This window comes from Poecile atricapillus, chromosome 10 (genome assembly GCF_030490865.1).
Source record: "Poecile atricapillus isolate bPoeAtr1 chromosome 10, bPoeAtr1.hap1, whole genome shotgun sequence".
Classification (NCBI taxonomy): Eukaryota; Metazoa; Chordata; class Aves; order Passeriformes; family Paridae; genus Poecile; species Poecile atricapillus.
The window spans coordinates 5769556-5787832 of record NC_081258.1 but is presented as its reverse complement, the minus strand read 5'-3'; the positions used below and the strand labels follow the sequence as shown (position 1 = coordinate 5787832).

Here is an 18277-nt window from a genome sequence, read left to right as displayed (position 1 = left end):
TTCTTCCAGGAACTTGTCACCTATGGCTGGTGTGGACAAGGGCAGCAGGGATTGGTGGCACAAGCAGCAGCTTATGCCTAGAAAAGAGGAAAGGTGGGAGCCTCATAGGTGGCAATCTCAGTGCCTGACCCAGCATATAGTAACAAGTCTGGGAGGTGGGATAACAAGCCCGGTCTGAAACACACACCAGTCCTTCACACTCTGCCGTGTTATCAGATGGACACAAGTGCTGCTTCATTACAACTGCTCAGGATCACACAGGGACACCCCTGAATCCTGCTAAAGCAAGCACTGTGTACAAGACCATGCTGAAGGAATGTTTTGTGCAGAGCTGGATTGAGGCTTCTCTGAAAGCCCTCAGACCTGAGAACCATCCATCACATCTCCTCAACAAAAGGCCAGCCAAAAATATCTGAATGTCTGCACAACTTGCATCTGGAGCACAGACTTTGCTTGTTTTTTCCACCAAGTTTGCAAATGGATGAGACAAGCAATTCCTGAATTAAAGCCTCCTAAAAGAGGATTCTGAAGATTCTAAGGAAGATTCTAAAGAAGATTCTAAAAGAGCCCTAAAAGAAGCATATGTCATAAGAGCAAGAGTGACTACAAACTATAGGCCCTGTCTGCCAGACAAGGATGCTCTTCATCCCTAAATAGTCTGATTTGTGCCATCAGCACCCCAGCAAAGCCAGCAGTGCTGCAGGACGTGGGTGTGTGTATGTAGCAATAACACCGAGGACAAAGTTGCCATCTGCTTTTATTCTTGTTCCTGTGGGTGGCATTGCCTGTAACGCTGGTGAACAGGGCTTTCTTGTCCCTTTTAAGAATACTGCAGATGAAGGCTTTGTGTGTTTTTATAAGCCTTGAATGATGCAATTACTAATTAATGCCTCTTACTCGTATATACGAAGAATACACATAAGCACAAGTTGAAGGCAGCTAACTCTCCTCTTGTTTACTCTGAGGAGCCTGCTTTTGCTTCTGACTTGTGCTGGCTTCACCAGTGTGGCTTTGTGAATGTTAAAGAAGTTAGTGTTCAAGGATGGCTGTGCAGCAGCAGAAGTTGGGAAGGTGGTTTGGGGCAAGATGGAGCAGTGAATGAAGCAGGCAGGGGGCAGAGGAAATAGCAGTGTGGAGGAGGTGTGAAGAAGCAAGCATGGCAAGCAGCAGTTCTTTGTCCCTGATAATGGGAGCTTGTGGCTTTCAGGTGTGGTCGCTGCAGACCCCACGCTCACTCCAGGCTTTCTGTTTCAGTCAACATCACTGACAAATTATCCCCAGTCTAGGAATGCTCTAAGAGCTGGCTAAGTTTTTAAAACTCTCCTTGTTGAGTCTTTTTTTTGATCTTTCCTCCCTTCCTCCTGGAACAGGTAATCCATTTGGAGTGCGTTGGCCAGGGACCGGTTGTCTATGTCTATCCCAGGCAGATAAACTTTGGCACTATCCCTGTCGTACAAGACAGTGTCAAAACTCTCCATCTCTCCAATCAGAGTGCCATTCCTGCAATCTTCCGGGCAGAGATGGTAAGTGGGGCTGTTTTCCAGGGAAGAGTGCTGGTTTGGAGTAGACCTTGACTTGTTTTTATTATGTGCTGGCTTGGGGCTGAGTGGGATGTGCTCCTGTGTCCCTGGAGGGGACATCTGTGAGAGGCTTGAAAACAGCGTAGAAAAGAGATTTCTGGATATCTTTTTGTATTTCTATATCTTCTATATCTTCTTTATATCTCTATCTCTATCTCTATCTCTATCTCTATCTCTATATCTTTTTTCTATATCTTCTGTATATTGGGTGGGTTCAACTTCTGGAGCTGGTTAAAGCCAGCCCTGACCCATGGCTGAAGCACTGATGGACCCATGGGAAAAGGAGACTTTGGGGTTTTGCTCAGCTGGCTTTGCAGAGTTATTCTTCAGGCTCTCAGCAGTGTCCTCCAGCTGTGTGGCTGCTGGGCTGGGATTTGAGCAGTCCTGGCTTCCTCTGCTCTTGAGCCTTTGTGCAGATGCAGCTCCACTGTCAGGAAGCCAGGAGAGGGTAAAGAGCTTCCCATGGCAAGCACTGCAAAGAGAGCAGGAGGGGGAATACCCTTCTCCTGAGGGGGAGCTTCCTCTGGGTTGAGCAAAACGAGGCTGATGATGTGGGTCTGTTAAAGGAAGCTTAAATACAGGTTGTATAAGCTCTTGGAGAGTTGCTGCTGCCAGACACCATAGCTTACATTTAGGGAAATTAAACACTTATGGTTTTTAACTCATCTCCTTAGCCCTCCTGTTTCCTGCATCTCAGGGCAGAGCAGGGTCCATGGTTTCTATCCTAAGTTTGTGTTTGGTTTGTCTTACAGGCTGGGAAACGCTCCTGCTGGAGGGTTGAACCCAATAAAGGGGTGGTGGCACCTAATAGTGAGCTGCTTGTTGCTGTCATAGCAAACCTGAACGACACAAAGAAATTCCAGGATAGCGTGACGGTGTTCATTGAGAACAGCCTTACGACCACCATCTCTGTCCAGGCTGTGGGCATTGGCACCACAATTGTCACTGACAAGCCTCTGGTTCCTGCCCTCGACTTGAAGTCCCAGTTCAGGTAGGAGACTCTGACTTCTCCTTCTTTGGAAGAACAGTTCTTCCAAAGTCCTTCAGGCTAGATCTTTCAATACTCAAGCTCCCAGCTCTGTTTCCCTGATGCCACAGGAATTCCTTTAGAAATATATCACCTGAGAGTCACTGGATATCCTGGAAAGCCTCAGAGATGGAAAAGCTGAAAGAGCTGGCAGGGCTGAAGCTTTGAGCCTGGGCAGCCTTTTGGGCAGAGGTTTTATTGCAAGAGGGTACAGTCAGGGAGTGCCATCAGGGTGAAGCTGAGGCTGAGTGATCACGGGCAAATAGCAGCTCCCATGACATTTTCTATCTCTGCTTCTCTTCTAGCTTCACTCCCTGCTGCTACAAGTTCAAAATGACCAACAAAGGGAGACAAACGCATCAGCTGTACTGGAGCACAGAAGGGTTCCACGCCTTTCGGCAGAATACTCGTCCCCCTGCCCTCAAGGGCAGTAGGAGTAAAGACGCTTCCCAGACCCCCAGACCTGGCAGCCCCGTGTTTAAGCTGCGGCCGCTGATGACGGACCTGAGGCCAGGCCAGACTGTGGAGATGGTGCTGGAAGGCTGCTCCAGCACTGTCCAGGTGAGGCCCCTGCCAAGGGCTGAGCCTTCCCTATGTGATCCCCTCCACTGTGGCTTCTTCTGCAGCTGCCTGACATCTGCCTGGGACAGGGAGCAAGTGACTTCAAGAAAGTATTGTAAGGCTGGCTGCTTTCCTTGCTGGCCACCATCAGTTGCTAAGGCTCTTTTGTGTTTCTGTAGCTCCCATAAACCCAACTTGCTGATCCCAAAATGCAGGCTGAAGGAAGTGTTGCTCCTTCGGGCAAATGGGTTAGCGCTGTCATGTGCTGAGGCAGAAAGGAAACCAAGAGAAGAAGTTGCACTTAGACTAGAAGCCTAGGCAGGAAGTACATTAAGCTATGGTCATGTGTTTCTTCTCAGGGAAGCAGGGAGTAAAACAAAAGCCCTGTGAATGGCCCAGTTGTCTGGGAGCAGCATTGCTTTTCCTCTGAAGACAAACGTGGGCAGAGGGCTGGTCCAGCCTTGAGTCCTGGAGGGGGAAAACACAGTGTGCCAGCTCTAATGATCAGTGCGATGTCCATCCAGGCGGGAAACTGTTCCCAAGGATCATTAGAATTGACAAATTGCCTTGTGTCAACTTTTCTATTACTGCTTGCCCCAGTCTCTCAGCCAGCCCTGGTGTCCCAGACACAGCCAGGTTTTGCAGCACCCTTGGAGAGCAACTCGGAGGGAGAGATTTTAGCGGAGTTTGGGGGTGTTCTCCTGGCTGGACCTTTCTTTCCAGGGGAAATGAAACTCTGCAGAGAAGCTGCCAGCTAAGTCTGGCATGGCTTCCCTGGCTCCAGGATCCCTGGGCACAGATATTTAGAATAAATAGACAGCAGCACAGAAAGAAAAACGGGCTATTGAGGAGAGCAGAGCCTAATTACAGTCGTTATTAATAAGTGACAGGAATAGGGCCCATGGGTGGGTGGCAAGGCAGTGCGGGTGTTTGGCCTGCCAGCACGCACTGGGTGACAAGTGAATCTCTCATGCAGGAGGTGAAGGAGCGGCTGCTGTGCCATGCTGTGGTGGGGAAAACAAAAGCAAAGAAGCAGATCATGCAAGTGGATGTCACCTGCAAGTTCATTCGCCCATCTGTGCAAATGTCAACCAAAGCAATCACGTTCCGTGTGGAAAAGGTAAGTCTCCGGATTGCATCCTGGCATTTAAAGGTGTAACTCTTCAATTGGCTGGAAGTAAATGGAGATATTTGCACTTCTGGGGTTGAAAATTGTGAAATGCATCTGAAGGGAAAGAAGGTCTATGGCCACTTGAGGTTGTTTTCCCTTGTCTCCTGTTTCTGTAGAAACCCAGTGACATCCTCATGCCCCAGTACAAGCCTTTATCTTTAAAAAACACCTGTTCGCTGCCATTAAGCATTGTGCTGGACTTGAAGCAGCCATTCCTAATCTGCAACAGGGACCAGCAGCCCCTTCCTGCGGATTCCAAGGTGAGCTTGAACAAGCTGTGGGCTTGTTCAGTGGGGTGTGAAGAGGAGGGATGTGGTGGTGCACTTCTGCTGGGAGGTCCTCGAGCTGAGAAGTTTATTCTGTAGTGTCAGCAGTGGATTGGCCTGAGCTGCATCAGCAGAGCTGCTGAAGGAATCCAAGTCTTATCTGAATTAGTAACAACCATGCTGGCTTTAAAACATGAGGAGAGGGGAGCAGGAAAGAAGACTGGGGCAAGCCATGCAGTAGAGTTGTCTCCTGGAAAGCATCCCAGTTCTCCAGCAGCCTTGGATTGCTGTTGAGCACAGAAACATGAGCCCGAGAGAATCTCGGACCAGAGCATGATGCCTGCAGACAGATCCTCCCTGTAAAGAAATGAGGGTGGACTGAGAAGCCCACGCTGGGGTCACACTTTGAACATTTACTGTTTCCTGCTGTCAGACCTTGGGACATGATCACAAAGGTGCTTAATGCTTTTCATCTCCTTGCAGCCCATGACACTGGATGTAGGAGAGGAACTTCATCTCTGCATCCAGTTTAACCCAGCTTATAAGAAGGATTTGAAGAGCTGGGTGGCAGAGAAGGTTCTCAGGCTGCGCTTTGTGGGGCATCCTCGTGAGGAACACATCACTGTTCGGGGAGAAGTCTACTTCCCCAACCTCCATCTCCAGGCCGAGGTTGTGGACTTTGGCTGCATCATTAATGACACGGAACAAGAATTGTGTATGGAGATGAGCAACTGCAGCCCAATTCCTGTCCAGTACCACTGGTCATTCCTGACAGACAGCCAGGTGAACACCATAAGGTATGTGCATCATCCCAGAGCTGCTCTGAGCATGGACCTGCTCCAGCCTGGCTTGGGAGTGGCTGTTACTGAGCTCACCACACCAGACTCCCAGTGAGGAGCTGCTCTTGCAGGCATCTCTCTCTCTCCCACTACAGGTCCATGATCATAGTTATGTTATTTTCCAGGTTCCTCCCTTCACCACCTGAATTCAAACCTCAGTCATCAAAGAAGGAGGGAGCATTTCAAAGGAGATACTCCAAGATTAAAAGTGTGGAGGAGCCAACCGAAACCCCAGAATCAACACTGGATTCTGCCTGGGAAGATTCTGCCCAGGAGGATTCTGCCCAGGAATACTCTGCCCAGGAGGATTCTGCTGAGGAGGATTCTTCTGAGGGAGATTCTGATCATGAGAGTTCCGACCAGGAGGATTCTGCTCATGAGAATTCTGATCAGGAGGCTCCTGCTCCCGAGGATCCAGCACAGGAGGATCCTGCACAGGAGGATCCTGCCCAGGAGGATCCTGCCCAGGAGGATCCTGCACAGGAGCCAGCAGATGCAGAGGACCCTCTGAAAGCAGAGGTAGATTTTCTTGTGCACCTGTAACTTGCATTGCCTCCTCAGCTTGCCACCAAAAAGTCATGCTCATGCAACCTCCCTTTTTGCTGCCCTTCTGCCCTGTGCCCTGAGAGTGGCAGTTGGACATGGGGTGTTTGTGGAGGGAGATATAGGGAAGTTTTGCTTGGAGAAGCCCACTCAGATCCTGCTATATATATGTTATACTACTTATACTACTATTATTATAGTATTATTATATATTAGATTAATTATACTACTATTATATATTACACTACTCCTATGCTGAGTTTGGGATTTTTTTGGCGTATTTTCTTTACAATGTAAAATGTGGTCTTAATCTACACAATGATAAGAAGGCTTCCATCTTCTTTTGTGTGTCAAGCCATGAAGAGTCCTGATCTCCATGGACCGCTTTCCCAACCCAGCCAGAGCACTCACATCTCTGCCTTCACCCGAAAGCTGGTGTTGCAGTGACAGCTCAGAGCTGTCTTTTATAAAGCAAGACTTTGCAAAGTCACTGTCTCTTCCTCCAAACAAGGGGAAAGGCCTTTGATCTGCCAACTTGCCTGGTGAACATTAGTGCTTTGGAGAGGGAAGTGGCCCCTTGTTCTGCATCATGGGGAAGAGAGACTGCTCATGGGGTAATTAAAAAAAACAGATGTAAGGAAGCAGAAGAGTTTCTCAAAGCTCCAGTGTTGGCATTAAGGAGAGGGGTTGTTCCTGCTCACACACAAATACCAGTTGTTTTAACTCTGCAGTTTTTCTGAATCAGGAGAAACAAAGCCCTATAGATGCAATGAATAGTGTGGTGGAATGTTTTCAGACAGAAGCATAAAATCATCTTTCTTTCCTGGTTGTTGCCATGCATGCACAAATAAACCAGGGAAATTCAAGTGGCTGTCCAAGAATCCTGAAATGGTTTGGCTTGGAAGGGACCTTTAGAGACTTTGTAGTTCTAACCCTCCCTGCCTGACTGCTGGGGGCACCCAGTTCCCTCGTGCAAGTTTGATGTAAGAAGTGCAGAGGGAGCCCAGCTCTCATCTGTGGGTGGGATTGGACCCACACTCGACCAATGGCCTGGACATTTTCACACCTGATCTGTGCCCAGGTCCCTTCTCAGCTGCTCCTGCTGTGATGAGGTGGTGGAGCCTGCAGCAGAGTGATCTTGCTCAGAGCAGCCCGCTGCTCACTGCAGCCCATGGTGCTTGTTTTCCAGGAGCTGCCATCCACTGCTGTGGAGCCTCAGAGGCAAGTGAGGAGGAGGAGAGGGTTGAGCCAGTTCTCAGAGATGAAGCGCCTCAACTTGGGAATGCAGGAGGTAAGTGGGAATTTGTCTCACTTCCATGTTTCCAGTATGGAAAGCTGTTCTGTGGCCCCCCAGTCCCACTGGTGGCCCTCAGCATTGCCCACAGAGGAGCCTCACATCTGTCCACACCCATTCCAAAGCTCTGCTGAAGCAACTGGTCACTGGAGAGGCCGTGTGGGATGTTTTGTAGGGCTGCCCCAAGATGCTCCCTGTGCAGCACCTGTGGGGCATTGCTCTCATTTACCTCATCAAGTGGCTGACAGGAAATTTTTGTAGGAACTTTGGCCATAGCAGCTTGAGAGAGCAGCACATAGATCAGAGAGAGAGGGAGAAGCCTCAGAAGTCAGATGAGCCTTGCCCAAGTTCCAGGGGTTCCCACCTGCAAGTCTGAGGTGCTTTTCTGCAGGCAGTGAGAAGTGTTTCCAAAGACAAGTTCACAGCAGAGAGAATTTCTTGCTGCCAGGAGACATTCCAGTTTAATTTAATGCAGTGTATACTCACGGATAAGTGATTATGGGAGATGATTTTCCTCATGGTCCCTCCACTGGACCAGTGGAATGGACCTAGGACGAGATTAGGGTGATTCTGGCTTGGGGAATAGGCCCCTCCAGCTCTGACTCTGCATTACTCCAAGACACAGCTGCTCTTCTGCATCCGTTTCCACACTCAGCACCTCGATCTCTCCTCCTCTCCCTCCAGGTTTTTGATGTCCGGCCACTGTGGGGTGAGCTGCAGCCGGGACAGAGCCACCTGGTCACCTTCTCCTTCTTTGGCTACGCCAACATCGTTGCCCGTGTCAGGGCTCTGTGCCACGTGGAGGGAGGCCCCACCTATGAGGTGGTGCTGACCGGGCAGGCTTCGTGCCCCAGCTACCAACTGGACGTGGAGGAGATTGACTGGGGGCTGCAGGTACCACAGGCTTCTCCTGGCACAGCTCCTTGTCTTGGAATCGTGGCCACTGGGTTCCTGCCTACCTCGATCCCAGGCTCTCTGCCCTTCTCAGCTGCTTTGCTGGCTCTGAGGCTTGCAAGACAACCTTTGAGAGCTATGTCCAGCATCCAAGCTGGTTTAAAATGGCCATCTCCACCCCTCCCTTCCTTCCTGGCCGAGGGACATCACACCAGCCCCTTCAGGGCACCTAACACTGCCTCCTGGGGAAGACAAGGGTCCCACTGAAGATGTCCAGAGGGACATGTCCCTGAGATGTCCCTCCACAGATCTGCTCTTAAAGCTTGAGCTGCAGGGAGATGCTCTTTTCTAATGCTCTTGCTTGAGCCACAAAATAATCCAGGAAGGAAGCTGGGCTTTCAGTCACTTCAGTAGCTGAAGAGAATGTCCCAGAATAATCCCCACTATACTTCTTTATAGTTAAAAGCCCACAGATATTTCCAGCTGCTGGCCCTGTCTGTGCTGTCCTGTGTGTCTCTCTTGTCACCTGTATGTTTCTTGCCAATATTTGCATGCAGGTGCCTTTTCTTCTGGAATGCCTCTCTTAGAAATGCACTGACTTTTAGAAAAGTGTTCACTAATAACGATTCAGCTGAGTGGGCTGTGCATCTCCCTCCTCAGGAGCTGAGCACAGACACCCCCATCACCAGAGCAGCTTCTTTTATACCCTTTATAGCCGGCTGGGGCGGTCCCTGTCCCCTTTCCCTTTGGATGGGTACTCAGGAACTTACATTCTCTCTGACTGCCAACTTTGCTGCCCCCTCCCCTCTCATCCTATTTCCTTTTCAGTCAGGTCTTCAACCCTGCCCCTCTGTCAGCTCACAGCAACACCCAGCAAACCAACCTGAACAAACCCAAACAACAGCACATAGAACCAATGGGTTTTATTCTTTCACTTAACAACCTTTTGGCTTCATCTCACACACCTCAGTGCCACTTCCTGTGTTTCTCCTGGCTGTTGGTGACCCCTCAGAGTGCAGAGGACCTGTATCCCCTGGCTCCATTATTACTGGCCCTGACAGAGAGGTTTTACCACCTCTCAGTAGTTGTGTGGTTGCATTGTGGCTGTTTGTTTTCAGCCCCATGAAAGAGGAAGGAGATTGCCAGCATCAGACCTGTATCTGTAACATCCCACTCCTCTGTCCTCTGTCCAGGTGTTTACCAAAGTCCTCCAAGCAGAGGTCACCCTGCGCAACACCGGGGTCATTGAGTTCACCTACGTGGTGCCAAACTCCAGCACTGGCACTGCAGCAAACCCTCTGCCTGGTGTGCCCGTGGTCATGCCCACCACTGTGAGTAGTACATTGGCTCTAGCCCTGTGTCAGGTGGCCCAGGAAAGGGTTAAAGGAAAAAAGAGGGTAAAAGAGCGGGGGGGAAACCCCAAACCCAGCCCTGAGAGTCAGGGCTGTAAGCAATTGGTGCTGGGGACAGAGAGGTCAAGTAAGTGCTCGCCTAATAGACTCCCCCATGGCCTTGGCTGGCAGGTACCACTGGCCAGAGGCACGAGTGCTGAGCTCTCTGGCTGTGCTGATACTGGAGTTGGGTGCTGCTGCCTCTTCTGAGGGTCACTTTATTCCTTGTCCCTGTCTCCCTGCTGCCAGCATTAAGCAGCATTTACATATTCCTTGCTTGGGCTTGAAGCTCCTTTGCCAGAAATGGCACAGTCCCTGTGCTGGTCCCTCGCTCCTCCAGCTTTGCTTCTCTGCAGGAGCTTTGTGGGGCAGTGAGGGGAGCAGGGAGGAGCGGGGCTGAAAGAGCAAGAAGAGTTTGCAGCATCCCACCATGCTAGCTTCTCAGTCCTGCCTGGATGTCTTGGAGCTTTAGCAGTATTCCTGTCCTTGGCCCTGTTGGAATGGGAAGGGGAAGCCAAATGGTTTCCCATGGTTTCACGTGTGTCTCGTGCAAGGGGTGACAGGCTGGTGTCCTCCTGCTGCGAGCACCTGTGGACACAGCTCTGCATGGGCCGTGCAGTCAGTTGTGCTGGGGCTGCAGCCTGGAGAGACCTCGGGAGGACACACTGCACCCCAGAGTTGGAGGCACAAGCTTTTGGGCACAAGGAATGTAGAAAGGGATGTGGTCTGATGTTTTCTTCTAGATGAGAACCTGTCTTCTCAGCCTGTCTGTCCCCTGAGCCATCCCACATCACATCTTTGATGCAGTCCCTTCCTCCTCTCCCATCCCTGCAGGGTTCCATTGCACCTGGCGAAAAGCAAGTGCTAAAAGTCTATTACCTGCCAGGAAAGCAGGGAGTCTTCTGCAAGACTTTCCAGGTCCAGGTGGCTTATCTGGAACCAGCAGAAATCTTCTTGAAAGGAGAGGGGACCTTGTCTAGAATCCCCAAGGACCTACCCCGGAAAAGTTCAAAAGGTGAGCACTACCTGTCATCTTCCAGAAAGATCCCCCGGGTTTTCCCCCTACCATAGCGCATCGGGCAGCTCACACCCATCTCCACCAAGTCTGGAAGTTTCAAGGCTGCCAGACCAACACTTTGGCCTCTCTGGTTGCTTCCTGAGTTTTGAGCAGTTGAGCCTATTTAGGCTTTCTCTCAGGAACCATCCTGCAGATCTTGCCAGCACATTGTTGGAGGCCCAGAAAGATGATGGCTAGGCAGAAAAGCTTAGCAAAGCTGTAAGAGAGGCTAGCAGGGCTTTTGGCAAGGTTGGATCTGCGTGACATTGCAGGGGATGACATGGTCCCCTGTGAGGAGGAAGATAAGTGAGAACAAACATGAGAATTCAGACAGGAGCAGCAGCATCCATTGTTTCTGGGAGAGACCAGTGTTGGGGAAGTGGGACTTCCCAGCTTAAATGGGATTGGCAATGTTCCTAGTCTTCTATTCATGGATCATTTTTTCCTTCAGGAAAGAGGAAGAAAAGAAACCTGAAGAAAGAAAAAAGGAAGAGGGATGAATCATCTGCCATCCACCCTGGTAACTGAGTCTGTCATTGATGGAGTTATTGATTGTCTTGGCTGAAAAGCAGGCTAGTGTCCAACATCTCCCAGGGCCTCTTCAGCTGAGGGGCTCCCCCAGCAGCTTGCTGGGTCTGGTGGAAGAGGTGGGAGGGTTATTCCCACTTGGGAAATTGGAGGAGTAGCAGCTGGGCTTCCTCTCCAAGTAGCCTTTGCTTATGGCCAGCTCATCCTCCATGCTTTCAGCTCTCAGATACATACTGCCATAATCAGATGATAAGATTTCTGGGCCACTTGCTGAATTTGGAGAGCTTGTGGTGTGTTCTCTTTTGTGAATGAGAGAGCTATTTATATTTAAGTGTTTATACCTACCAAGTGAGCAGAATATTCAGTCAGTGAAGGGCCAGGCACCAGCGAACTCTTCTTCACTTGCTGTGTAAATGGCAAGAGGGGCAACTGAACTGGTGAACTTGGTGTTTTCCAAATGGCATTTTCATGATAGCCCTCATTATTCTTATATATTCTCTCACATATACTTGTATATTCTCTCATATATTCTTATATATTCTCTCATATATTCTTCAGAAGACAAACCCTGAGAAGTTCAGTCCTGAAATTCTTCCTGAAACTGGGAAGCTCTTTATGAAGAAGTTTTCTGTTGCTGAGCCTGTGAATGCTCTGACATGTCATCACATGGAATTTCCCTTACTCTGAAGGACTCAATGAATTAATTGAAGAACCTGATGAGTGAGAAGAACCTGAAGTTCATGCAAGGTGTGCATTGGCACACCTCATTTATTAATAAAGCAGGAAAAAAAAAAAAAAGTCTTACGTGAAGAAATCTGTGAATGCTGAGCTCTCTACCCAGGCATGACACAAATTTCACGAGATCCTGTGCAGTCTTCCTCTTCTCTCAGATGAAGCTTTTCAGGACAGAGAGCTGGATTCTGTCCACCTCTCTGAAGCACCTGGAGCTCTTATAGCCAGCCTTAACTACAACTTGAAGTCCCACCACGTCCCTTTTTTAAAAACATCATCATTTGCAGTAAAGTCCTGACCACTGTGAAAGAGCTGCTAGTTCAGCAGCAATGAGGGAACAAGGATTTCTAGCACAAGGAACACCATGTGTCTGACACTGCCAGGGTGCCTGGTCAGCTACAGATAAGCATTTCTGTCCTTGTGAATCCTCACCTCCACTTTTCTTTCCTGGAGAACACTCCTGCCAGCAGCCAAGTGAGGTTTGATAACCATGACAAACTTCAGTCCTGTTGATGTATCCTAAGTTTTCCATGGCCTAGGGAATTTCCTTGTGAGAAATGTTAAATTGACCGAAATTCATTGCACATATTAACTCATGCTCTTCCCTCCACAAGCCCAAGCAAAACAAGACTGTGAAAGCATCTGAAAGCTTTTGTATTTTTATTGTGCGTTCTGTAAGTGCTTAAAGATACCACACAAGACTGTATTGATCACGTTGTCCATGTATGGGACATGTAAGAGACAGACAGATCTCCAGAAGTTTTCATAGGTTAACTCAAATAGACACAAGTTACATCAAACAGTATTATCTCATTATAGCTAAGGCAAAACACAGAAAGCGTCTACCATCACACAGAACAAAGGCTGAAGCTGAGAAGGAGCTGAAACAGACCTTTTAAAAAGTCTGATTCACAAAAAATACTGCATGCTTCTTGCACTCTTAAAAGAGATTAAAAATTGTATTAATCTAATTAGGGATTGTCAACTTGAAAATTTCCAATTAGAAAAAAATTCAAGAGTAGCTTTCAAAAAACGGGTACAAAGGAAATGAACAAACCTCCTTTTTCCTCTTTCAAAATAAGTTAATTTCCAGACCAAGTTGTCACAGCTTACTTTTCTTTTTTTCATGTATAGCTGCATACAAATTAATGAAATTATTCTCAGAGGATGAGATTAAGTTGTCAAGATCATAATCCACTTCAAAGGTAGGTCTCTCTCCAAAAATTACAAGAGCAAGAAATACAGCAAAGTGTGCAGTCAGTCCCCATATCTTGAACGACCTTTTATGTTCCTGGTCATCGTATATAAAGCAGTGTACCTGAGTTGAGTAGCCTGAGGAGGTTTTATAAGGGAAGGTCTTGTAATTCAAGGGCTTGATAAAGTACTCCAAAGGCATAAGAAAAACCTCGCTCACTTCATCTGGATTAGGAGTGACCTGGAATGTATCCTCTATAAATCCTACAACTGGTGTCACCAAGTTATTCATCTAAAAAGAGAGAAAAAAAACAATGAATAAGTAAATTTTTGAAAATCAACAAACCCCTCAAACACTTATGTTTGCACCAAGTAAAAATGTTCATTCTTAAAAAAAAAAACATTTCATTGTTACAAAATGAGTACAAGAAGCCTTCCAAACTATTTTTAACTGCAATGCAATTCAGTCCCCCTAATGGCAAGGTATTTAATTTGACTTGAATTTGAAATAATATTTTTGTATTTGTCAGAAATTGTTTTACAAATACTCTGTTCATCCTGTATAATCACAGAGCAGTTAAAAAGGCTTGCCAGTTTGCTACAGAAGTAAAAGGGCAAGCACGCTTTCTCATGGGTCCTCCTCGTTTAATTTTTTTTTTATTCTGCTTTTAATCCAGATTTTCCATATCCTTCATCATATTTCTGTATTGTTTTCCCGGGATAGAGGAATTTTCCAGAATATGAAAATGTTTATCTAAAGGTACAGAGATACTATTGCAATATATTTAGCCATAAAATAGAACACTTTTTGAAACACCTGATTTATGGACATTTTAATTCTAAATGTAATCCCTTTTTCCATAGGAAGGCAAAATCTACTGAAATCATAGTTTGCATCAATGGAACACCAAAATTCTTTAGGATACATTTCTAGTTCTATTTATTCACACAAATACCAACTGTTCTGTAGAAAGGAGGAAGAGCAAAATAGTTTTTGTGGTATTTGATTCAATTCTGGAAAGACTCTGTCCAAGTCAGAAGCACATGAAATGTATGTATTGAGGAGACAAAGTATCACCAGACATGTACAATATTCATGGTCCAAAACTCACATTATCTCTCCTACTGACTGAGGAAATTCGCTGAAAACAGGGAAAATTTTATCCTTTTTGCACACTCCCTCTGAACTATGTGGCTTTAAGATTATCTGTACAGAAATTAAAATTTAAGAAGTTAAATAAAACTTTTTTCAATACAATTTCAAAAGTACTTCTTTCCTTTTTTAATGGAGAGGATATTGCTAACAGATTGAAAAACAGAAGACACAGTACTAAACTTACTTGGTGAACAAAAACAGTCTTAAGAAACAGAAATTCCTCTGATCTATGGGAAAACTGATCCTATTTAATAGTGCCATTACTATAGTGAATTGCTATTGAAATTGAGAACCTGTTAATTTACAAATGGTGACCCAGACTCCCAAGACACCTCTGGGAGTCTCCCTGCTGAAGGTCTCTACACAATCCCTGTGCACATCCCCTCTGGTGCTCCCTCTGGGTCTGCACAGCCCTGGAGCCAGCAGACATGGAACAAGAGCCCTGTGAGGCTCCAGCAGCCTGCTGGGACCCTGCCTGGGTGAGTGAGCTCTGCACAGCTCCAGGGATGGAGACTGTACAGCCTGTCAGGAACATCTGCTCCAGGTTTGGGCTGACCTCATGGTGAAGAGGATTTATTTTCTTGCATCTCATCAAAATGGCCAGGTTGCTGCTGTGTCCATTGCCTCAAGAAGAGTTCTGGTATTATCCTCTCCACAACCATGCAGGAGAAGAAAGCAGACAAATCCCCTGGTAGCTTTCAAGCTGAGCAAGCCCACCTCTCCCAGCCTCTCTGCTCCTCACCCCCTCGCTGTAGCCCTGTGACAGTACTCAAGGCTCTGTGCTGAACTGTCTCCAGCACAGCACTGTCTGTGGCACTCCAGAGTGTCACTAACTGGTGTCCCAAAGGTGCTCTCAGAAATACCAAACACAGAGTAAGAACCCTTTTCCTGGGCCCTGCTGGACACACGCGCTGTGTGCTGGAAGAAGCGGCGCCTCTTGGCAGCTGCAGGTTTGAAAAGGTCACTGCCCACCTCACCAAAGAAAACCACCCAAACTTACTTTGTAATGATATACTGACTTACTTTATCAATTCCAGGCATCAGCCTACAGATGACTTCCACCTTCTCTGGCTGAAGACCCACTTCTTCTTCAGCTTCTCGGAGAGCAGTGTCAATATCATCTTTATCAGTGGCTTCTCTTTTACCTCCTGGAAAACACACTTCCCCTGGTGATCTTCTCAGCTAGAATGTAAAGTGCCACTGTTAAATATAACAAGGTTTGTGTTTCTTACTGGATCCACACAGACGCACGTTGGTATTGCAGGATCGCTTTATGTTTATCTTTCCAGTCCAAAAAATGGTGGTGAAGGTTTCTGCAGACCAGAAGAAATGTGCCTTAGCAAGAGTAGCTACTTAAGAAAACGCTGAGCCTATCCCCTGCTAATCCATAAACCCTATCAGAAATACACTGCACCTGTACAGCACTGTGTAATCTATACTGGAACTTCTGCTTTAGTATGTCAAAGTTTGCATTTTGCATTATCTTGTTTGCGTAAACGACTGACAGCGGAATCCAGACAGAGAAATCCAGGCATACAACTTGTAGAGCAAGATTAAAATACTCTAAGAGCAAAAACTTCTGAAAGACACAATTAAATAATATACCTGTGAGAAAGTAGATAATGTTTGCTTCAGCCCAACAAGATTATGGAGCAAAATAATGAAAATGGTTGGGCTGTATTTTGTTTAATCTGTTGTTGAGAAGCGGAGAGGGGCAGCGTTCAAGACACGACCAGAACAGGAAGAAGGATGAGAAAGGAAGGGACAGAAGAGTTAGCAGTTGAGAGAGAGCATCAGTTTTTAAGTACCTATTCAGTGGGAAAGGGTATAAAAGATTGCCATTTGATCCAAGCGCATGTGTGTGTGTGTGTCTGTTTTCACCTCTGGGGAAGGAGACATGCACACGACACAGCTGGCTCGTTATTAATTAATGGTAATTTAGTTATTGCTTCGAAGACTGTGTCACCTCTTAACTGTACCAAAAAGTGAGTTATTTCTAAGATATCTTTAACTACATTCCAGTAGTAGGCTTGCACATCAAGGATCAGTAAAAAACGCATTAACAATCAGTGTATCAGCTATGTAACTGTGATTGTTTGTTTCTTTGAGCAGGACCCAGCAACAGAAAAAAGTAATTTCCGAGTACAGGCAGTTCATGTGAGGCAGGGGTGGAAAACAAGAGCTGTAAAACGAAACAAAATGCTGGCAAAAGAGTTCTGGGATCCTTAGCTTGTTGCTTTTTATGTATTAAAGGCAGAAAAGAGTAATACTAACTGCAGACTGAAAAATATCATTTACTAAAGCTGCGCTGCACTGTCAATTTCCTTATGGAGGTAAACAATCGTCGGCGACTCTGGAAATGCTCATTTCCCGTCACGGGTTTCCGGGGAGCCGGCCTGTTCCTTGCAGGGGAACACCAGAATCACCGAGTGTAAAAACACCTGGCCCGGGCCCTCGGGAGCCAGGGGCGGCCCTGGGGGTGCGCAGATGCCGGGGGGCCCACACCGATGGTTTCCCGGGAAGGATCGCGCCCCTCGGAGCCCCCCCGGTACCTGCATGGAGCGGACGGTGAGCAGCAGGTGCAGCCGGCCCTCCCGCTCCGTGAGCGGCAGCAGCACGGCGGCTCTGGGCAGCGGCAAGCGGGAGAACTTGTCCCCGACATCGAACTCCCTCAGGCGGCGCCGGGCCTCCTCCATGAGCCCCTGCCTAGGAGCGGGCAGAGCGGAGCAGCGGCAGCGCCCGGCCATGCCCCGCTCTCCCGCCGCGGCCCCCGGCCAGGGGCAGGAACCGGGCCCGGCTCCTCCTCTCGCTCCGCCACCTCTGGCACCGACTCCGCCAGTCAGCGCTTGATCCTTCTTTTTCCCTTTCTTTCCCCTTTCCCCTGCGGCCGTGCCCGTGTGGTGCCGCCCGCTCCCTGCCCGAGGCAGGGCCCCATTGCCCATTGCCCATTGCCCCATTGCCCATTGCCCATTGCCCATTGCCCATTGCCCCATTGCCCCAGACGTGAGGTGCTGGCGCTGATCCTGCTCTGCTCCATCGATTCCACCCACTCCCTGCTGAACACCGGGACCGGAGCAGCTCCCAGTGGGAGAAAGACCGTGAAAGTGCTGCATTCGTGCCCAGTCGCAGAATCATAGAACATTGAAGGGACCATAATGATGACCTTATTCCACCTCCGTGGTGTTAGAAATGCACTAACTTTTAGATACAATTCAATGGGGACAACTTGTTGAAGCAAAAGAAAACTCTTTAATTAGTAATGATGCAGCTGAAGCAAGTTTGTGCCTCCCTTCCCCGAGAGACAAACACACACACCCTCCCAGAAAATGGCTTCTTTTTATACCTTTTCCTGGCCGGAGCGCTCCGTGTCTCCTTTTCCATTGGATGGGTACTTGGGAACTTATATTCTCTTCTGACCACCACCTTTTCATAGAATCCCAGGATCACAGAATTAATTAGGTTGGAAAAGACCTATAAGAGATCTAGTCCAGCCTGTGACCTAACAACAATCTAATGTGTGACCTCATCAATTAAACAATGGCACTGAGTGCCACATCCAGTCCTTCTATAAACACGTCCAGGGTTGGCGACTCTACCACCTCTCTGGGCAGACAATTCCAGTGCACACTCACTTTTTCAGTGAAGAATTTTTTTCTAACGTCTAAACTTCCCCTGATGCAGCTTAAAACTGTGTCCTCTCCTTCTGTCAGCAGAAACACAGGAATTTCAGAGTATTTAAAAAGAAACCTCAATGAAAGGGGCATGAGCTTATTCAGAGATTTAAATCATCTGTTTGAAATTTTAAACTGGCTTTCAAAAGTTCATCATGGAACAGAAGAGGTGACTGATGCCCTCACCTGACAAGGGAAATCAGATCAGCTTTAAGTAAAAGGAACAGCACAGGCTGTCCACAACACAGCTCACATGGGGCCTCTCATGACAGGACCACTGGGCAGCCACGTGCCTGTGGCCTCCCAGAGAATGGGGCTATTTGGCTGACAGTGGGGAGTAACCATTTCAGAAGCTGCTTGTGCTCAGGAGCGT

At 47.8% G+C, this 18277-nt stretch overlaps 2 protein-coding genes across 2 annotated transcripts in view; one reads left to right on the top strand and one right to left on the bottom strand.

Moving 5' to 3' along the window:
- Positions 1–11893, top strand: part of LOC131582759 (hydrocephalus-inducing protein homolog) — a 28052-nt gene extending 16159 nt beyond the window's left edge. The window contains exons 22-34 of the mRNA XM_058846227.1: positions 1371–1523; positions 2333–2571; positions 2913–3168; positions 4145–4288; positions 4456–4599; positions 5089–5402; positions 5570–5963; positions 7177–7278; positions 7966–8175; positions 9369–9506; positions 10401–10581; positions 11075–11143; positions 11710–11893. Of these exons, the coding sequence (XP_058702210.1) occupies positions 1371–1523; positions 2333–2571; positions 2913–3168; positions 4145–4288; positions 4456–4599; positions 5089–5402; positions 5570–5963; positions 7177–7278; positions 7966–8175; positions 9369–9506; positions 10401–10581; positions 11075–11143; positions 11710–11723 (2358 nt within the window). The 3' untranslated portion in view covers positions 11724–11893. The remainder of the gene's footprint in view (positions 1–1370; positions 1524–2332; positions 2572–2912; positions 3169–4144; positions 4289–4455; positions 4600–5088; positions 5403–5569; positions 5964–7176; positions 7279–7965; positions 8176–9368; positions 9507–10400; positions 10582–11074; positions 11144–11709) is intronic.
- Positions 11894–12519: 626 nt separating this feature from the next.
- Positions 12520–17064, bottom strand: NUDT7 (nudix hydrolase 7). The gene is made up of 3 exons (XM_058846116.1): positions 16786–17064; positions 15257–15415; positions 12520–13369 (listed from the first exon to the last, which is right to left on the bottom strand). Exons 1-3 carry the CDS (start codon positions 16978–16980, stop codon positions 12986–12988), a joined length of 738 nt encoding a protein of 245 aa, XP_058702099.1. The 5' UTR covers positions 16981–17064; the 3' UTR covers positions 12520–12985.
- Between the last annotated feature and the right edge of the window lie 1213 nt (positions 17065–18277).

Coding starts and splice junctions, on each gene's coding strand:
- NUDT7 (XM_058846116.1), bottom strand. CDS start 16,980: ATGGCCGGGCGCTGCCGCTGCTCCGCTCTGCCCGCTCCTAGGCAGGGG. Junction 15,416..16,785: donor TCACCGTCCGCTCCATGCAG/GTACCGGGGGGG, acceptor TTTACATTCTAG/CTGAGAAGATCACCAGGGGA. Junction 13,370..15,256: donor TGATGCCTGGAATTGATAAA/GTAAGTCAGTAT, acceptor CTCTCTTTTTAG/ATGAATAACTTGGTGACACC.